Below are 18,005 nucleotides of genomic sequence, written 5' to 3' on the forward strand. Positions count from 1 at the left end.
GCCAGTGTTCAAATGCGAGTTTAATAGCCAATAATTCCCGATTACCAATATCGTAATTCAGTTCAGTCTCCGAAAATTTTTTTGAAAAAAAGGCACAGGGATGTAATCCATCCCCGTTATCCTGAGACAATACTGCGCCAACCCCCACAGAGGAAGCATCAACCTCAACCAAAAACGGCCTAGTAACATCAGGCTGCATAAGGATGGGAGCAGAGGTGAACCTCTCCTTGAGATACACAAAAGCTTCAATGGCCTCAGAAGACCACTGAACCGCATCAGCACCTTTCCTGGTGAGATCAGTCAGAGGTTTGACAATACTAGAAAAATTTTTTATGAATTTTCTGTAGTAATTGGCGAAACCCAAAAACCTCTGTATCGATTTCAAACCAATAGGCCTAGGCCATTCCTGCACAGCCTGAACCTTAACCGGATCCATCTCAAAACCTTTGCTGGAGATAATGTAGCCCAAAAAACTAATTCTCTGTACAGCGAACTCACATTTCTCCAGCTTAGCAAAAAGCGAATTGTCCATTAATAACTGTAATACCTCACGCACGCTCCGCCAATGAGACTCCAGATCTGGCGAATAAATCAAAATGTCATCCAAATACACAACCACATTTTTACCGATCAAAGGTCTAAGGATGTCATTAATCAGATTCTGAAAAAATGCAGGAGCATTAGTAAGACCAAAAGGCATAACCAGATTCTCAAAATGACCCACAGGAGTGTTAAAAGCAGTCTTCCATTCATCACCCTCCTTCATGCGCAACAGATTGTATGCCCCCTTAAGGTCAATTTTAGAGAACCACTTGGCCCCCAATAACTGGTTAAACAGATCAGGAATCAATGGCAGTGGGTAAGGATTGCGTACCGTAATTTTGTTAATCTCACGAAAATCCAGACAAGGACGTAAACCGCCGTCCTTTTTTTTTACAAAAAAAAATCCAACCGCCACAGGAGACTTAGAGGGCCTAATGTGACCGGCGGCCAAACTTGTCTGTATGTATTCCTCCAAAGCCTTCCTCTCAGGAATAGTAAGGTTAAATAAACGACTTTTAGGAAGAGTCGCTCCAGGGACAAATTCAATAGAACAATCATAGTCTCTATGGGGAGGCAAAACCTGCGATTCCTTCTCAGAAAAAACTCTCCAAAAATCCTGAATAGGAACAGGCAATTCTCCCCTATCCAAAGCTGCAATGCGCCCATTACAACACTTGTCATAACATTTATGGCTCCAGGATTTAATTTCACTGGTAGACCAATCCAGTACAGGATTGTGAAATTTTAACCAGGGCAAACCCAATATTACTGGAGAAGGCAAGTTATTCAACACTACCAAATCCAATTTCTCATGGTGAACACCATTAATAGTGAGAGGAAATTCACTGACCTTGAGAGTAATATTCTTCAAAGGGGAGCCATCCACAGAAACCACAGCAATGGGGGATGATAAAGGTTCAGGTTTTAAATTGAGTTTTTCCACGAATCCCCCATCAATTACATTCAGTGTAGACCCGCAATCAACAAACACCCGAAATTCCATTAATTTTTTCTGAGCAATCGTGGAAGCAGCTAAAAATACACCCTTGGAATTTAAACAGGCAATACGGGCGTGACTGACCATTTTTTTTTCTTTCTTCATCCGAAGCTCACAGCCTTTAATCAAATGACCAGATTTTCCACAATAGAAGCACAAGCCTTCCGAAAAACGACGGTCTTTTTCTTGAGAGCGAGGTGCCACCGATCCAATCTCCATCGGTTCACCACTGTTAGTACACACATTATCATAACCAGAAACTGACATAGCAGAGGATTTGCTCTCATTAACCCTAGCACGCAGTCTTCTATCCACCCGTATAGCTAATTGCATAGCCTGTTGCAAATCCTCAGGTGTAGGATAAGCAATTAGCAGGTCTTTAACCCTTTCACTGAGCCCAGCAAGAAATAGACTTTTCAGAGCAGAATCGTTCCACCCTGTTTGAGTGGACCAACGACGAAAATGTGTACAATATTTTTCCACATTACCCGATCCTTGTTTTAGACGTCTCAACTCAGTCTCAGCTGATGCGACACGGTCAGGATCATCATATAATAGTCCCAAAGCAGAAAAAAAACTATCCACTGATCTGAAGCATGAATCACTAGGTTGCAAAGAAAAGGCCCACTCCTGAGGCTCTTTGCGCAAAAGTGACATTATGAACCCTACGCGCTGGGATTCATCCCCAGAGGACTTAGGTCTCAAACGAAAATACAATAAGCAAGCATTTTTAAATGAAAAAAATTCTCGGTGTTCACCAAAAAATAAATCCGGCAAACATACCTTAGGCTCCAAGAAATGTGCTCCAGGACAGTTACTCACGTGCTGACGGAGTTCGGCCACCTCCAGAGAGAGTCCCTGCAGGCGATGAGCCAAATCCTGAACCGACACCATGATGGAACAGAAAAATCTTTCCTTAGAGAATTTGCAGGCTGGACTTACTGTTATGTTCTGCTACCAAAGCTAAGGAAAGAGAGGAGATCTGTCCCTACTATAAGACTCAGCTGAATCCCTACGATGTAACAGGGAACCTGATCCTGCGATCAGACCTGCTAAAGTCCTAATCTAGTCTGTACGAAGACCTATAGATGTGGGGAGGGAATCCCTACAAGTACTAAGGACTGGAAGGAATATGGGACACCTCCTAACAGAAATAGTAGCAGACAGACGAACAAACAAAATAGATAGAACATAGAGGTCCGTAGACCAAGCAAACTAACAGAGTTAGATACAGAGCACAGGCTAGCTAGAAAGTAGATATACAATGAAGTCCAGCAAAGCCAGAAGGGCGGAGCAGGATTAAATAGGCCAACAAAGTCATGTGACCAGCAAAGGAAAAAAAACCTAACAGCAAGGTTCTAACACCATAGCCCTTCAGTCTCATTTGTGTATGAAGTTAAACACTGATTTCTCAGTAACACGGAACGAACTGTCCATATAAAGGTATTGCAGGACTAGTCTTTGAAAGAGCTACATGCACATATAAATAGTTTGGGGGGGAAATCTTGCAGACAGATTCCCTTTAATGACAGGGGCTGTATGTTTGGAGTCATTGTCCTGATACAGAATACATTTGGATCCAATCAATGACTTCCTGATGTTATTGCATGATGGGTAAGTATCCGCTTGTACTGTACTGCTCTCCAGTCATTCAGCGAACAAACTGTCTTCTATTAAAGCCAAAATATTTCATATTTGAGTCATCAGTCCAGAGCTCTTGCTGCATTTTTCCATGCCCAGTTACTATGCTTTCATATATAGTTAAGTTTTTTGGCCTTGTTTCATTATAGAAGGTATATTTATTTGGTCACAATTCTACCATGAAAACCACTTTTGGCCAGATATATCCAAACTATAGATGGGTGTAGCTGGGCCCCACTGGTTGCTGTCAGTTCTGAGCTGATTGCACTGATGGACATCTTCTGACATTGAAGGGAAGAAAGCATGATGTATCTTTCACCTGCTGCACTAAGTTTCCTAGGCTGACCACTGTGTCCATGGTCCTCAACGATGCCCATTTTGTGGTGCTTCTTCCAAACAGTTTGAACAGCACATCCTGAAACTTAGTCTGCTTAGAAATCTTTGTCTGGGTGAAACCTTGCTGATATAGTATAACTACCTTTTATCTTGTTGCTGTTCTCAGTCTTGCCATGGTGCATGACCTGTGACATGAAAATGTCTTCCACAACCTCACCTTTGTAGCACAGTTTGGCTGTTCCTTATGCAGTTTTAAACTTCTACATAGCTGTTTCTGTTTCAGTTAATGACTGTGTTGCAACCTGCATATGAAAATTATCACCTGTTTGGTATAATTGGTTACTCATACACCTGACTATAAGGGAGGAGTCAGACAGCCGTATAACTTGGATGGGGATCGCAACGCAATGCTTGGACTAAACCATCGGCTCTCCTGACCCGAGAGTGACAACATGTATTTATATGCCACTATCACGCTCGGGTCGAGAGAGCCAACGGCCAGTCTGAGCATTGTTTTGCGATTCCCGTCCGAGTTATATGGCTGTCTCACTCTTCCCTTAATCTATAAAATCCCTGCCTTTGTGCAAGTGTACCTAGAAGATTAGATGCTGTTTTTAAGGCAAAGGATGATAGCACCAAATATTTATTAGATTCACATTTTACTTTTGGTCTTTCACGTTGCATTTTGTTAAATAATATAGTTAAATATTAACATTTCTATTTTTGAAGGTATTCTTACTTTTCAGCACTTTTTAACATCTGCCTAAAACTTTTGCACACTATTGTATATTTCTTAACAAACATTGTTGAATGATACAAAAGAGTGCTCACCTGGATGGACTTGTGGCTTGGTGTAATTCCCATGAACCTGAAATAGAAAAAAGTCATCAATGTTGACGTAAATCAAATATAAAGAGCAAAAGGTCCAGTAATAGTTATTAATAACCACATAGTAAGTGCAACTTTTTCAGGAAAACTTCTACCAACTGGGTAAGAAATATACATTTAATGACACGTTCTATGTCCTCTAGTAGAGATGAGCGATCCCTAACTTAAAAGTTCGGCGTTCATACCGGCCAGTTAGTGTCCGGTGCTAAACGCCGAACACGGACTTCTCCTTGAAGTCTGTTGCAATGTTCAGAGTTTCCGGGAGAGGGGGAGGGGAGATAGAGAGAAAGAGATTTTTTTTTACCAGATCCAAAGTTCTGGTCTCCATTGTTTTTAATGGGGTTCCCTATCCTCTACAGCTATATTTAATCATAGTGCAGTAATATAATTTTGAATGACCAAGGTCCCAAAAACATATTGCTAGTCAGCAAATCAGCACGTAAAAAAAGGGAGTGTGCCGCCGCAAGAAAACCACTCCAAAAGACATAGGAATGCAAAAAAGACTTCTTCTGCACTCTATACCGCACACGTTCTATTGTATCATTTTATGCATTGTCTTTATACATGTTATTCTACATTTATTAAAGAATTGTTTCATTTTTTCAACCCTAGAACTCCTTTTCTTTTTTTTGCAATCCACTAATATAATTTTGGTAGCAAATAGGTGAAATGATGGTAACTAACAGCTTGTGGCCATAGAGTCACATATACTCATTGGCATGCACTCATTTTGTAAAGAATATTCTGTTGAGAATAACATGATTCTTCCGGGGAAACTGTGATATATCAGCGCTCGATAGCCACTTCTTAAACTTCCTCTTGCTCTTTTTCCTGTGATTAATCACTGCATATTACAGCTGGAATTTTTTCTGTTAAGTGTATGAGGGAAATGGGTTTTCAAAGACTGAAAAGTTCAATGAACATAAAAAATGTGGAAGCCTTCACCCCCATAAGATTTGTAACAAACAACTGAAAATGAATAAGGACATTCATTCTGAATATCAGGGGTTAATTTATTGGACCAGCATCTCATGGGTTGGACCAGGAGTTGGACTTGATCTTTCTTGCAGTTCTTTAATTAGACAAATAATTGATATTACGAGGAATTCTGTGTTTGGTAAAATATTTTGTATATAATCCATAAGGCTAAATGCTCTCAACTTTTTTTCAGACAGATTCCACCCAGAACCCACCTGAAAAAGTGTAAAAAAAAAATGCCCAAAAATGATTAGACGCACTGCAATATAAAAAGGACACGTTGTGCATATGTTCCGATTTTTCAAACTTCTTTCAACCGCTACCAAATTCCGAAGCTGCAAAGCAATTAAAACAAGTGATTGGTATATTATTCTGGCAGCTTCAGCTTGGAAGCTGCTCACTATTCATGCATACAATTAAAAAAATACCAGCAACAAAACCATCGCAAAATAGGTCAGAAAAGATGAGTCAAGAAAAAGACATCCCAAAGTGTCTTTTGCAGAAAAAACTCTCGTGCTGAGAGACACATGAAAACTTTTGCAAGTGCCTTGTAGCACATTTATATTACTGTTTTGAGACTACTAATTGCATGCAAGAAACCTTTAAAGGGAATGTGTTATCAGAAAATAGCATATCATTTAAATCAGTTTTAGTGTTAAATGTATTTCTATAACATTTTTGGCAATATTTTTATTTGCATGTAACAATCTTTATAAAAAGAAAAAAAAAAGGAATTTAGCAAATTTCACTCTGGGCCATTGAGGCTTTTATAGACTTCCTATTATTTCAGGAAATAATACAGGTATATAGCCACAATCAAGGCGGCACAGTCCATCAGGCAAATCTGGCAAATGCAAAAAGGGCTGGTCCAGCCATGGGCTGCATCGTCTGCTACACTGTTAATAGTATCGGCTTATCCAGGACGCCAATACTGTTAACAGTTATGATGGAACACAGAGCCATGAGCTTCATCACTTACTCAGGCAGGAAGAAAGATGGTGCCATGCAAGGGACATCGGGCAGACCAATGACGTCACTGCATCATCATACCATGATGCATTGACGGTATCATCATACCCTATTGGGGCTATGGGGGACCATCATACTGTATTGGGGCTGTGTGGATGGACCATCATACTGTATGGGTGAATTTGGGGGAACCGTGATACTATATGAGGGGCAGTGTAGTGGGACTATCATACTGCATTGGGGCTGTGTGGGGGGACCATCATACTGTGTAGGAGGATGTGGGAGGACCATTAAACTATATGGCAGCCTGTGTGGGGGAACCATCATACTGTATTGGGGCTATGGAGGACCATGATTCTGTGTGGGAGGCTGCGGGGAACCATGATACTGTATGCGGTGCTGTAGGAGACCATCATACTGTATGGAAGGCTGTGGGAAACCATCATACTCTATGGGAGGTTGTAGGGGACCATCATAATGTATGGAGCACTGTGGGGAGACCATCATATTGTGTCTGGTGGCTGTGGGAGGAACCATCATTACAGTGTGTTAAATGGCTGTGGGGGACCATCATATTGTGTGGAGTGACTGTGGGGGAACCAATATACTGTGTAAAGTGGCTGTGGTGGAAATTATACTGTATGGCGTGACTGATGAATATTATTGTGTGGAGGCCATCATAACGTATGAGATCTGCAGTGAATACGATACCACATGGTGTTGGGGTGACCATCTTATTGTGTGGGGCGCTGTGAACCCATCATACTGTGTGGGGACATCGTCTTGTGTGGGGGGGGGGGATCATACTCTATGGGGGCCGTAAAAGTGAAATTTCACTCACGTGTGAACTTACTACTTTTCTCCATTACTTTGTCCTCACACTTACTACTCGGTGTGATTTACCAGACCAGCCAATACTGTAATAGCACTTGTGAGATGACTATTTTTCCAATTACATTGTCCTCACACAATTGGCACAGTGCTTTTCTTCCATTTTCCTCTCTCCTATACTGATTTTTACATACAATCTTACAAGGGCATCACATTATGTAAGTTGACTACTTATCTAATTACATTGTCCTCACCTCAGTCAGTATACATTGTACAATATAATCTCTTTTTTTATGTACATATCCATGGTTATCACATAGTATGTTAGTTGGAGCAACAAAACACTTTGGGCATGAATATTACAATTGGTGTTATGTATCTTTTTGCAGTATTCACCACTGTATAGGTTTATGTAGGGATAATACAGTGGTGGCCAAAAGTATTGGCACCCCTGCAATTCTGTCAGATAATACTCAGTTTCTTCCTGAAAATGATTGCAATCACAAATTCTTTGGTCTTATTATCTTCATTTAATTTGCTTGCAAGGAAAAAACACAAAAGAGAATGAAGCAAAAATCAAATCATTGATCATTTCACACAAAACTCCAAAAATGGGCCAGACAAAAGTATTGGCACCCTCAGCCTAATACTTGGTTGCACAACCTTTAGCCAAAATAACTGCGAACAACCGCTTCCGGTAACCATCAATGAGTTTCTTAAAATGCTCTGCTGGAATTGTAGACCATTCTTCTTTGGCAAACTGCTCCAGGTCCCTGATATTTGAAGGGTGCCTTCTCCAAACTGCCATTTTGAGATCTCTCCACAGGTGTTCTATGGGATTCAGGTCTGGACTCATTGCTGGCCACCTTAGAAGTCTCCAGTGCTTTCTCTCAAACCATTTTATAGTGCTTTTGGAAGTGTGTTTTGGGTCATTGTCCTGCTGGAAGACCCATGACCTCTGAGGGAGACCCAGCTTTCTCACACTGGGCCCTACATTATGCTGCAAAATTTGTGTGCAGTCTTCAGACTTCATAATGCCATGCACACGGTCAAGCAGTCCAGTGCCAGAGGCAGCAAAGCAACCCCAAAACATCAGGGAACCTCCGCCATGTTTGACTGTAGGGACCGTGTTCTTTTCTTTGAATGCCTCTTTTTTTTTTCCTGTACACTCTATGTTGATGCTTTTTCCCAAAAAGCTCTACTGTTGTCTCATCTGACCAGAGAACATTCTTCCAAAATGTTTTAGGCTTTCTCAGGTAAGTTTTGACAAACTCCAGCCTGGCTTTTTTATGTCTCGGGGTAAGAAGTGGGGTCTTCCTGGGTATCCTACCATACAGTCCCTTTTCATTCAGACGTCGACGGATAGTACGGGTTGACACTGTTGTACCCTCGGACTGTAGGGCAGCTTGAACTTGTTTGGATGTTAGTCGAGGTTCTTTATCCACCATCCGCACAATCTTGCGTTGAAATCTCTCGTCAATTTTTCTTTTCCGTCCACATCTAGGGAGGTTAGCCACAGTGCCATGGGCTTTAAACTTTTTGATGACACTGCGCACGGAAGACACAGGAACATTCAGGTCTTTGGAGATGGACTTGTAGCCTTGAGATTGCTCATGCTTCCTCACAGTTATGTTTCTCAAGTCCTCAGACAGTTCTTTGGTCTTCTTTCTTTTCTCCATGCTCAATGTGGCACACACAAGGACACAGGACAGAGGTTGAGTCAACTTTAATCCATGTTAACTGGCTGCAAGTGTGATTTAGTTATTGCCAACACCTGTTAGGTGCCACAGGTAAGTTACAGGTGCTGTTAATTACACGAATTAGAGAAGCATCACATGATTTTTCAAACAGTGCCAATACTTTTGTCCACCCCCTTTTTTAGGTTTGGTGTGGAATTATATCCAATTTGGCTTTAGGACAATTCTTTTTGTGTCTTTTCATTGAAGACAAATTAAATGAAGATAATAATACCAAAGAATTTGTGATTGCAATCATTTTCAGGAAGAAACTGAGTATTATCTGACAGAATTGCAGGTGTGCCAATACTTTTGGCCACCACTGTATATGCCCATTAATACGTATATTCAGTTGGTACTTTGAAGGTTCCCTGTACATGTTTTTATCATTCATTTTTAGTGATGAGCGAGCATGCTCGCTACTGCTCGGCGCTCGCTACTGCTCGGCGCTCGCCCAAGCATCTTACTGCTCGAGATGCTCGGCGCTCGTCGAGTATTTCCGGGTTGATCAGGTGGGAACTTGTGTCCCCTCCCTGCATATTTGGCGCTCTTTAGAGAGCCAATGAACATGCAGGGATTGCCTGCCATTCACTGTAATGCCGTAGCCATGTTGGATTTGGGCATTACAGTGATTGGCTGGCCACACAACGTCATCAGGTCTATATCAGACCTGGCGCCGCCATGCTCGTCACAGTCACTCCGGAATCAGACAGTGTAGGGAGAGCTGCTGCTGTGTCAGGGAGAGATTTGATCGTGTATTAGGTAGTGTAGGGAGAAAAAACGTACATTACACTTATCCATCTTAACAAACAGTCCTTCTGAGGACTAATCCATCTGCAGAGATATCAGGCAGGCAGTGTATATAGGCAGGCAGTGTATATAGCAGACTGCAGTGCATATAGCACAAGAGGCTCCATTCCAATTCTGCCTTCTGTGCTGTTAGATATTTCTATACAAAGGCCCAGGTCTCAGGGGCCAGGAATACTTTTCTTTGGATCTTAATCCTCATTATTTGCTTAAAAAGCAATCCAGAGAACACCATTTTTTCTGCGCCATTTGCTTGTTGGCACTGCAGAATACAGCCAGGTCCTTTCCATATTAGAGCGCTAGAAATCCAGCTATTTAAAACTGTGTTTTCTCCATCAAACGGATCACATATACGTTGTCAGAAAATACTGCCATTTCTGGCCTCCATTAAAAATTTCCTTTAGAGTGTCAGTGAAGCAATTCACACCAGTTTGCTGTTCAAATAAGTTACCTACAGGCCAGGTATTGAAAACTTTGTTTTCTCCGTCACACAGATCACATATACAGTACGTTGTCAGAAAATACTGCCATTTCTGGCCTCCATTCAAAATTTCCTTTAGTGTGTCATTGAAGCAATTCACCGCAGTTTGCTGTTCAAACTAGTTACCTACAGGCCAGGTATTTAAAACTCTGTTTTCTCTGTCACACGGATCACATATACGTTGTCAGAAAATACTGCCATTTCTGGCCTCCATTAAAAATTTCCTTTAGTGTGTCATTGAAGCAATTCACCGCAGTTTGCTGTTCAAACTACTTACCTACAGGCCAGGTATTTAAAACTCTGTTTTCTCTATCACACGGATCACATATAAGTTCGCACCAAACTCAGTCATTTGTAGTGAGCGTGGAAGATACTGTCCTCCATTTAAAATGGGCAAGGCACATGGCAAGGGACGGGGAACTGGACGTGATGGTAATGGTGCATGCAGAGGCCGAGGACAAGGCCGTGGGCAAGCCGAAATTGTGCCACAACAAACACCCACATCTTCTCGCCTGACCTTCCTGTCCCAATTTCTAGGGGACCGCAGCACACCACTATTGAACCCAGAGCAGTGTCAAAAGGTTGTTGGTTGGATAGCGGATAATGCTTCCAGTCACTTAGCCACCACCACCACCACCCTGTCTTCCACACGGTCAAGTCTCAGTAGCCGTGAGTCTGGACCGCATATTCCTCACCCTGATCCTCCTTCCTCCCACCATGCAGAGTACCCAGAGACAACTGATCCCACACTTGGACACTCTGAAGAGCTGTTCACTTTTCCATTTATAGATTCGGGCCTCTCGCCCGGTCCACTTGAAGCGGGGCAAGAGGAGATTGCGTGTAGCGATGCCCAAATATTTGAGCAGCCACGGTCACACGAAGGCAACGATGGGAAAGTGTCACAAGAGGTGGATGATGATGAGACACAATTGCCAGAAAGTCAGGAGGAGGACCAGGGTGTGGAAGTGGAAGACGAGGTGGTGGATGATATAGTAACTGACCCAACCTGGCAGGAGGACATGCAGAGCGAGGACAGCAGCACACAGAGGGAGGGAGGCAGAGCACCCCAACAGGCAGGAAGAAGCAGTGTGGTGGCCGCAGACAGAAGGCAGGCAACCGTTCCCCATAACACCAACACGAAGGAAGTTGCCAGTACAACTGTTAGGTCTTCCCGAGTCTGGTTGTTTTTAAAGACTCTGCCGATAACCCCAAAAAGGCCATTTGCACCACCTGCCAGGCCAGCATCAGCAGGGGTGGCAAAACGACCAGCCTGACCACCATCAGCATGATCAGGCACATGGCAGAAAAGCACCCAACTTTGTGGGCCGAACCCCAGTGTCCAGATACAGTGTCTGCGGGTGGCACCATTGCTTCCTCCGCTGTTGTGCATGCAAGCCAATCCCCTGTCCATGGTGCATGCGAAGACGCCTCCTGCCCTGCACCTGTCGTTGCACACTCTCAAGTAGCAGCATCAGGAAGCCCGTCCATGTCCTTGTCCCAGAGCAGCATTCAGGTGTCCATACCCCAGTCCTTGGAACACAAGCGCAAATATGCAGCTAACGCCCCACAGGCCACACTACTAAATTCTCACATTTCACGACTGCTTGCGCTCAAAATGTTGCCTTTTAGGCTCATGGAGACGGAAGCATTCCGCAACCTGATGGCGGCGGCCGTCCCTCGGTACTCGGTCCCCAGCCGCCACTATTTCTCCCGGTGTGCCGTCCCCGCATTACACAAGAACGTGTCCCAAAACATTAGCCGTGCTCTCAACAACGCAGTTACCGGTAAAGTCCACCTAACCACGGACACGTGGACAAGTGCTTGTGGGCAGGGACGGTACATCTCGCTGACGGCACACTGGGTTAACATACTGGAAGCCGGGACCCAGTCGGATCTTGGGACAGAACACGTCCTCCCGACGCCAAGGATTGCGGGCCCTAGGTCAATCAGGGTTGCCTCCATGGTCTACAGCTCCTGCACCTCATCCTCTTCAGCCTCCATCTCCGAAATGACCACATCAGTCACAAGCTGGAAGCACAACAGCACTGCCTCGGCCAAGCGTAAACATGCTGTGCTGAAGCTTATATGCTTAGGTGAAAAACCGCACAATGCTGAAGAGTTGTGGACATCTCTGAAAGAGCAGGCAGATCTGTGGCTCACACCGCTGAACCTACAGCCAGGCATGGTCGTGTGTTACAATGGCCGGAACCTGGTGGCGGCTCTGAGGCGAGGCGAGCTCACACACATACCATGCCTGGCCCATGTGCTTAACCTCGTGGTTCAGTGGTTTCTCAAATCCTACCCGGAGCTGCCAGATCTGCTTGTTAAAGTACGCTGCCTGTGTGCCCATTTTAGAAAGTCAGCTACAGCTTCCGCCGCCCTTGCAGTGTTTCAGCAGCGTTTGCAGCTTCCGGCTCACAGACTGGTGTGTGATGTCCCCACGCGTTGGAACTCTACACTGCAGATGTTGGGAAGGATTTGGGAGCAGAAGAGGGCAGTTGTTGACTACCAGCATCAACAAGGCCGTCGGTATTCAATTCAGACTCCACACATAAGACCTCAGGAGTGGACATGGATGTCGGACATATGTACCATCCTCCAAAACTTTGAGGACTCCACCAAGATGGTGAGCGGCAATGACGCCATAATTAGCATCACCATCCCGCTTCTCTGTCTTCTGAAACGCTCTCTGCTCACAATCAAAGAGGATGCATTGCAAGTGGAGCATGATGAGATGGAGCAAGGAACCATACAGGGTGATTACACACAGCCAAGCCTCATCTCATCCCAATGTGGATTGGGTGACAATGAGGAAGAGGAGGAGGAAGGACAGGAGCTAGTTTCATGAACTATAGACAGTACTACCTGCACAGCTGTCATACCGTCTGTTCAGCGTGGATGACCAGAGGACAGAGAGGAGGAGGAGGAGAGCATGGTCAGTCATCCTCTTGGTGAGGACACGGAAGTCTTGCTTGTTAGTAGTCTGGCACGCATGGCTGAGTTTATGTTACGCTTCCTTTCCCATGACCCTCGCTTCCTCAAAATTTTGGGTGACAGTCATAACTGGTTGGTAACACTTCTAGACCCACGCTACAAGGAGAACTTTATATCTCTTATTCCTGAGGCGGACAGGTCTACAAAAATGGGGCAGTACCAGAAGGCCCTTGTTGCGGAACTATTAAAAAAATTCCCATCTGAAAACGCTGGCGGCAGAGGGCACACTTTGGTGGACAACCAAGGAGTACAGGCGAGAGAGACACAACTTCAATCCAGCAGAGGCAGGGGAACACTGTCAAAGTTCTGGGAGAGTTTTCTCAGACCCTCCCATCGCAGAGGCCCTGAGGCGCGGGGTACTCTCACAAGGAGTGCAACGTTTGGGAAGATGCTGAGGGAGTACCTTGCCGACCGTACCAACATCCTCCGTGATTCCTCTGTGCCTTATAATTATTGGGTATCCAAACTGGATACGTGGAATGAACTGGCTCTCTATGCCTTGGAGGTCCTGGCCTGCCCTGCCGCCAGCGTTTTATCAGAGCGGGTTTTTAGTGCCGCTGGTGGAATTATAACTGATAAGCGCATCCTCCTGTCAACTGAAAATGCTGACAGGCTGACTCTTATAAAAATGAACAAGGGCTGGATTGGGCCAGACTTCTCAACACCACCGAATGATAGCAGTAAAACATAAACTCAAATGCAGTGTCTTTTCTTGGGAGGTGTATTCCCATGCACCTTTTCACACCCACACATGGGTATACGCTTCCTGATTTTGTCTATTTGCTCTTGTCCTCCTCCTTCTCCTCATCCTCCACCACCATATCACCAGGTGACCGTGGTCCGTGATGCAACACCCACATAATTTTTTTAAAGGGTGTTTATGATGCCCGTGAAAAATTTTATTTATACAGTATGTTCATGTATACCCCCCAGGGGTAAATGTTTGTAAGCCCATACACTTAGTGCATGGGCATTACAAGTATAGGAGGCCCGCTCCTTTCTAATGGGAACATTTTTTTATGAGGCCCTCCTCCACGTCTCTTCCAAGGGGCATTGAAGTGCCTCCAAATTTTTGGCAGCCCTTGCATTCACTGCATAGGCCAACACTATGGGAGACTCTCTCCTTTCTAATGGGAATTTGTCGTTACTGTGGCCCTGTTCTGTGTGTCTTTAAATTCTTAGTGGGGTTTTTCCTAAAATTGGTCAGCCGTTGGACTCACTGCATACCCTATAACTGTATAGCAGACCCTCTCCTTTCTAATGGGAACATGTTGTACCTTGTTACTGTGGCCCTGCTCCGTGTGTCTTTAAATTCTTAGTGGGGCTTTTCCTAAAATTGGTCAGCCGTTGGACTCACTGCATACCCTATAACTGTATAGCAGACCCTCTCCTTTCTAATGGGAACATGTCGTACCTTGTTAATGTGGCCCTGCTCTGTGTGTCTTTAAATTCTTAGTGGGGTTTTTCCTAAAATTGGTCAGCCGTTGGACTCACTGCATACCCTATAACTGTATAGCAGACCCTCTCCTTTCTAATGGGAACATGTCGTACCTTGTTACTGTGGCCCTGCTCTATGTGTGTTTAAATTCTTAGTGGGGGTTTTCCTAAAATTGGTCAGCCGTTGGACTCACTGCATACCCTTTAACTGTATAGCAGACCCTCTGCTTTCTAATGGGAACATGTCATACTTGTTACTGTGGCCCTGCTCTGTGTGTCTTTAAATTCTTAGTGGGTTTTTACTAAAATTGGTCAGCCGTTGGACTCACTGCATTCCCTATAACTGTATAGCAGACCCTCTCCTTTCTAATGGGAACATGTTGTACCTTGTTACTGTGGCCCTGCTCTATGTGTCTTTAAATTCTTAGTGGGGTTTTTCCTAAAATTGGTCAGCCGTTGGACTCACTGCATACCCTATAACTGTATAGCAGACCCTCTCCTTTCTAATGGGAACATGTTGTACCTTGTTACTGTGGCCCTGCTTTATGTGTCTTTAAATTCTTAGGGGGTTTTTTCCCAAATTTTGGCAGGACTTGCAGTCACAGCATGGGCATTACCACTATAGGAGACCCACTCCTTTATAATGGGAACATTTTACTGAGACCCTCCTCTATGTCTCTTCAAAGGGGTATTGGGTTGCGTCCAAATTTTTGGCAGCCCTTGCAGTCACTGGATACGCAATAACAGTATATGAGACCCACTTGTTAATAATGGGAACAACAAAGCATAGCTGGCTGATGGCTCTCTAACAATAACTATGGCCGACTGCTGGCTTTTTAAGAATAGTAAGGGCCGTCTGATGTCCCTGTAAAAATAGGCTTTATGACTTTCAGAGTCCCTCCATCATAAATAAAAAAGGATGTGTCTGATGATGTGTCACACACCACATTGCCAGATAAGGTTGTAAAATGTTAAAATGACATTTCCCGGTGAATGCATTTGTCTTAAAAAATAACGTAAAAAAAACAAAACAATAGGATCTTTCTTTAGTATAAAAAACAGCGTCACCAATTTAACCTCAATGTAATCACATTGTTCAGCTCATGCACCTCCTCCTCCATCTCCGAAATAATCACATCAGTCACAAACTGACAGCACTGCCTTGGCCAAGCAGCAACAGGCTGTGCTGAAGATAACATGCTTAATGCTTAATTGACAAACCGCCCAGCGCTGCAGAGTTGTTGAAAGCTGTAACACAGCAGCCTGATCTGTGGCTCTCACCGCTGAACATAGAGCCAGGCATGGTCGTGACAATGGGCGGAACCTGGTGACGGAGAAACGACAGCCCGGGTAGATACGGTTTCCCTCTATGCCAGCCCTTTCACCGAGCTAAAGAATATGGCTGTGGTGAAATACAACTCCCACTGAGAAGCTGTTTCAGATTGAAAAACATCGTGCCCACCAGAGGATTTGATTCTGAGGGCTAACCTTTCTCACCCGCTCAAGAGCCCCATAGCAGCTGCAAAGTTAGCGCTATCATGAACTCTCCTGAGGTAGAAGCCAAGGCACACCAGATGATTCTCTGGTGGGACCGTCCAACCCTGCTGAGAAGCAGTCCTGGCTAAGAAAAGTGTGTGGGAAGGTTCCCGGACACTCTATGGCTGCTTTTTTACTGAGGAGGAAACACACGCAAACACGGGGAGAACATACAATGTCCCTGCAGATGTTGTCCTTGCTGGGATTTGAACCCAGGATCCCAGCGCTGCAAGGCTTCAGTGCTAACCAATGATCCAATGTGCTGCCGTTCACCCTGTAATATCTAACAGGCTGGAGAAACTTGCACCGACTGCCACTCTATCTTCAGCTCCTTTGTGAGAAAATGTATTTGGGCAGCCACTCAGTCTACCAAATAAAATTCCTACGAAGGAAATTGGGGATGGCTTCGCTACTGGTACTGGGGGCAGTGCTAATACCATGGCGTTGTACCATAGTTTGCTGGAAATATTCCAGGCTGGTAGGAGGCAAGCAAATTCCCACAGAAAAGTACCAGCAGTAATGTTCAGGCCACATTTCAAGTGCAAAATGCTTTAGAGGACTTCCTGGGAGAAATGACACGCAGGGTAGATACGGTTTCCCTGTATGCCAGTCCTTTCACCGAGCTAAATACAACTCTTAGCCAAAAAAGTTGTGGACTGGCTCCGTACCGTCCCTGGCCACATTCACCTGTCCACGTGTTTGTGGTTAGGCGGTCCTTCCCAGTAAGTGCACTGGGAAGGGCACGGATAATGTTGTGGGACTCGTGCTTGTGGAAGACGGAGGCGATACCGGGAAATATAGTGGCGGCTGGGGACCGAGTATGGACACCCGGCCCCGCCGGCATGAGGTTGTGAAGAGCTTCCGCCTCCATGAGCTTAAAAGGCCATATTTCAAGTGCAAAGAGCTGCCCAGAAATCTGGCAGGTTAGTGTTGCGGCCTGTGGGTGGGTGGGTGGCTGGCTGCATACTTGCACTTGCAGTCCAAGTAACAGAAAACTAAGCAGATGGTGGCCTCTATCATCATCATGGCCTCACCTCGGCACTATGAACTCTCCTGAAGGAGAAGCCAGGGCCCGCCGGAGGAGTCTCCGGTTCTCTGGTGGGCCCGTCCAACCCTGCCGAAAAGCAGCCCTGGCTAAGAAAAGTGTGGGGGAAGGTTCCCGAACACTCTGCTCTTTTAATGTGGATCGGCCATGCTTATGCATGTTATTTCTCAAAACGCATTACAGATCAGGCCATTGTCCAACTCTGTATTCAAGAAATTAAATGCGCAAAGAAAGATGTGTGTGTGTCAAAGCACCACCGACAAGTGCGAGTTGATGTTGGACGGGCTGCCATTGCTTCTGCAACAAGCTCAATTACAGGACTTCCTGGGAGAATTGACACACAGGGTAGATACGGTTTCCCTCTATGCCAGTCCGTTCACCAAGCTAAATACAACTCTTAGCAAAAAAAGTTGTGGACTGGCTCCGTACCGTCCCTGGCCACATTCACCTGTCCACATGTTTGTGGTTAGGCGGTCCTTCCCAGTAAGTGCACTGGGGAGGGCACGGGTAATGTTGTGGGACCCGTGCTTGTGGAAGGCGGAGGCGATACCGGGAAATATAGTGGCGGCTGGGGACCAAGTATGGACACTCGGCCGCCGCCGGCATGAGGTTGTGAAAAGCTTCCGCCTCCACGAGCCTAAAAGGCCACATTTCAAGTGCAAGCAGCTGTCAAGAATTTGGCAGTATAGTATTGCAGCCTGTGGGTGGGTGGGTGGGTGGGTGGCTGCCTGCATACTTGCGCTTGCACTCCAAGGAATGGGGTAGGGACAACTGAACGCTGGAGTG

The 18,005-nt window shown here is 45.0% G+C and overlaps 1 protein-coding gene across 5 annotated transcripts in view; it reads right to left on the bottom strand.

The window, feature by feature from the left end:
• The window catches only part of ADGRD1 (adhesion G protein-coupled receptor D1), a 1,511,981-nt gene that overhangs the window by 1,477,667 nt on the left and 16,309 nt on the right, over positions 1-18,005 (bottom strand). For all 5 annotated transcript variants that reach the window (XM_073676103.1, XM_073676100.1, XM_073676102.1 and 2 more), the window contains exon 2: positions 4,349-4,385. In XM_073676103.1, the coding sequence (XP_073532204.1) occupies positions 4,349-4,385 (37 nt within the window). The remainder of the gene's footprint in view (positions 1-4,348; positions 4,386-18,005) is intronic.

Source organism: Phyllobates terribilis, unplaced genomic scaffold (assembly GCF_046119375.1).
Source record: "Phyllobates terribilis strain yellow unplaced genomic scaffold, ASM4611937v1 Scaffold_1__5_contigs__length_1240528914, whole genome shotgun sequence".
NCBI classification, from domain to species: domain Eukaryota; kingdom Metazoa; phylum Chordata; class Amphibia; order Anura; family Dendrobatidae; genus Phyllobates; species Phyllobates terribilis.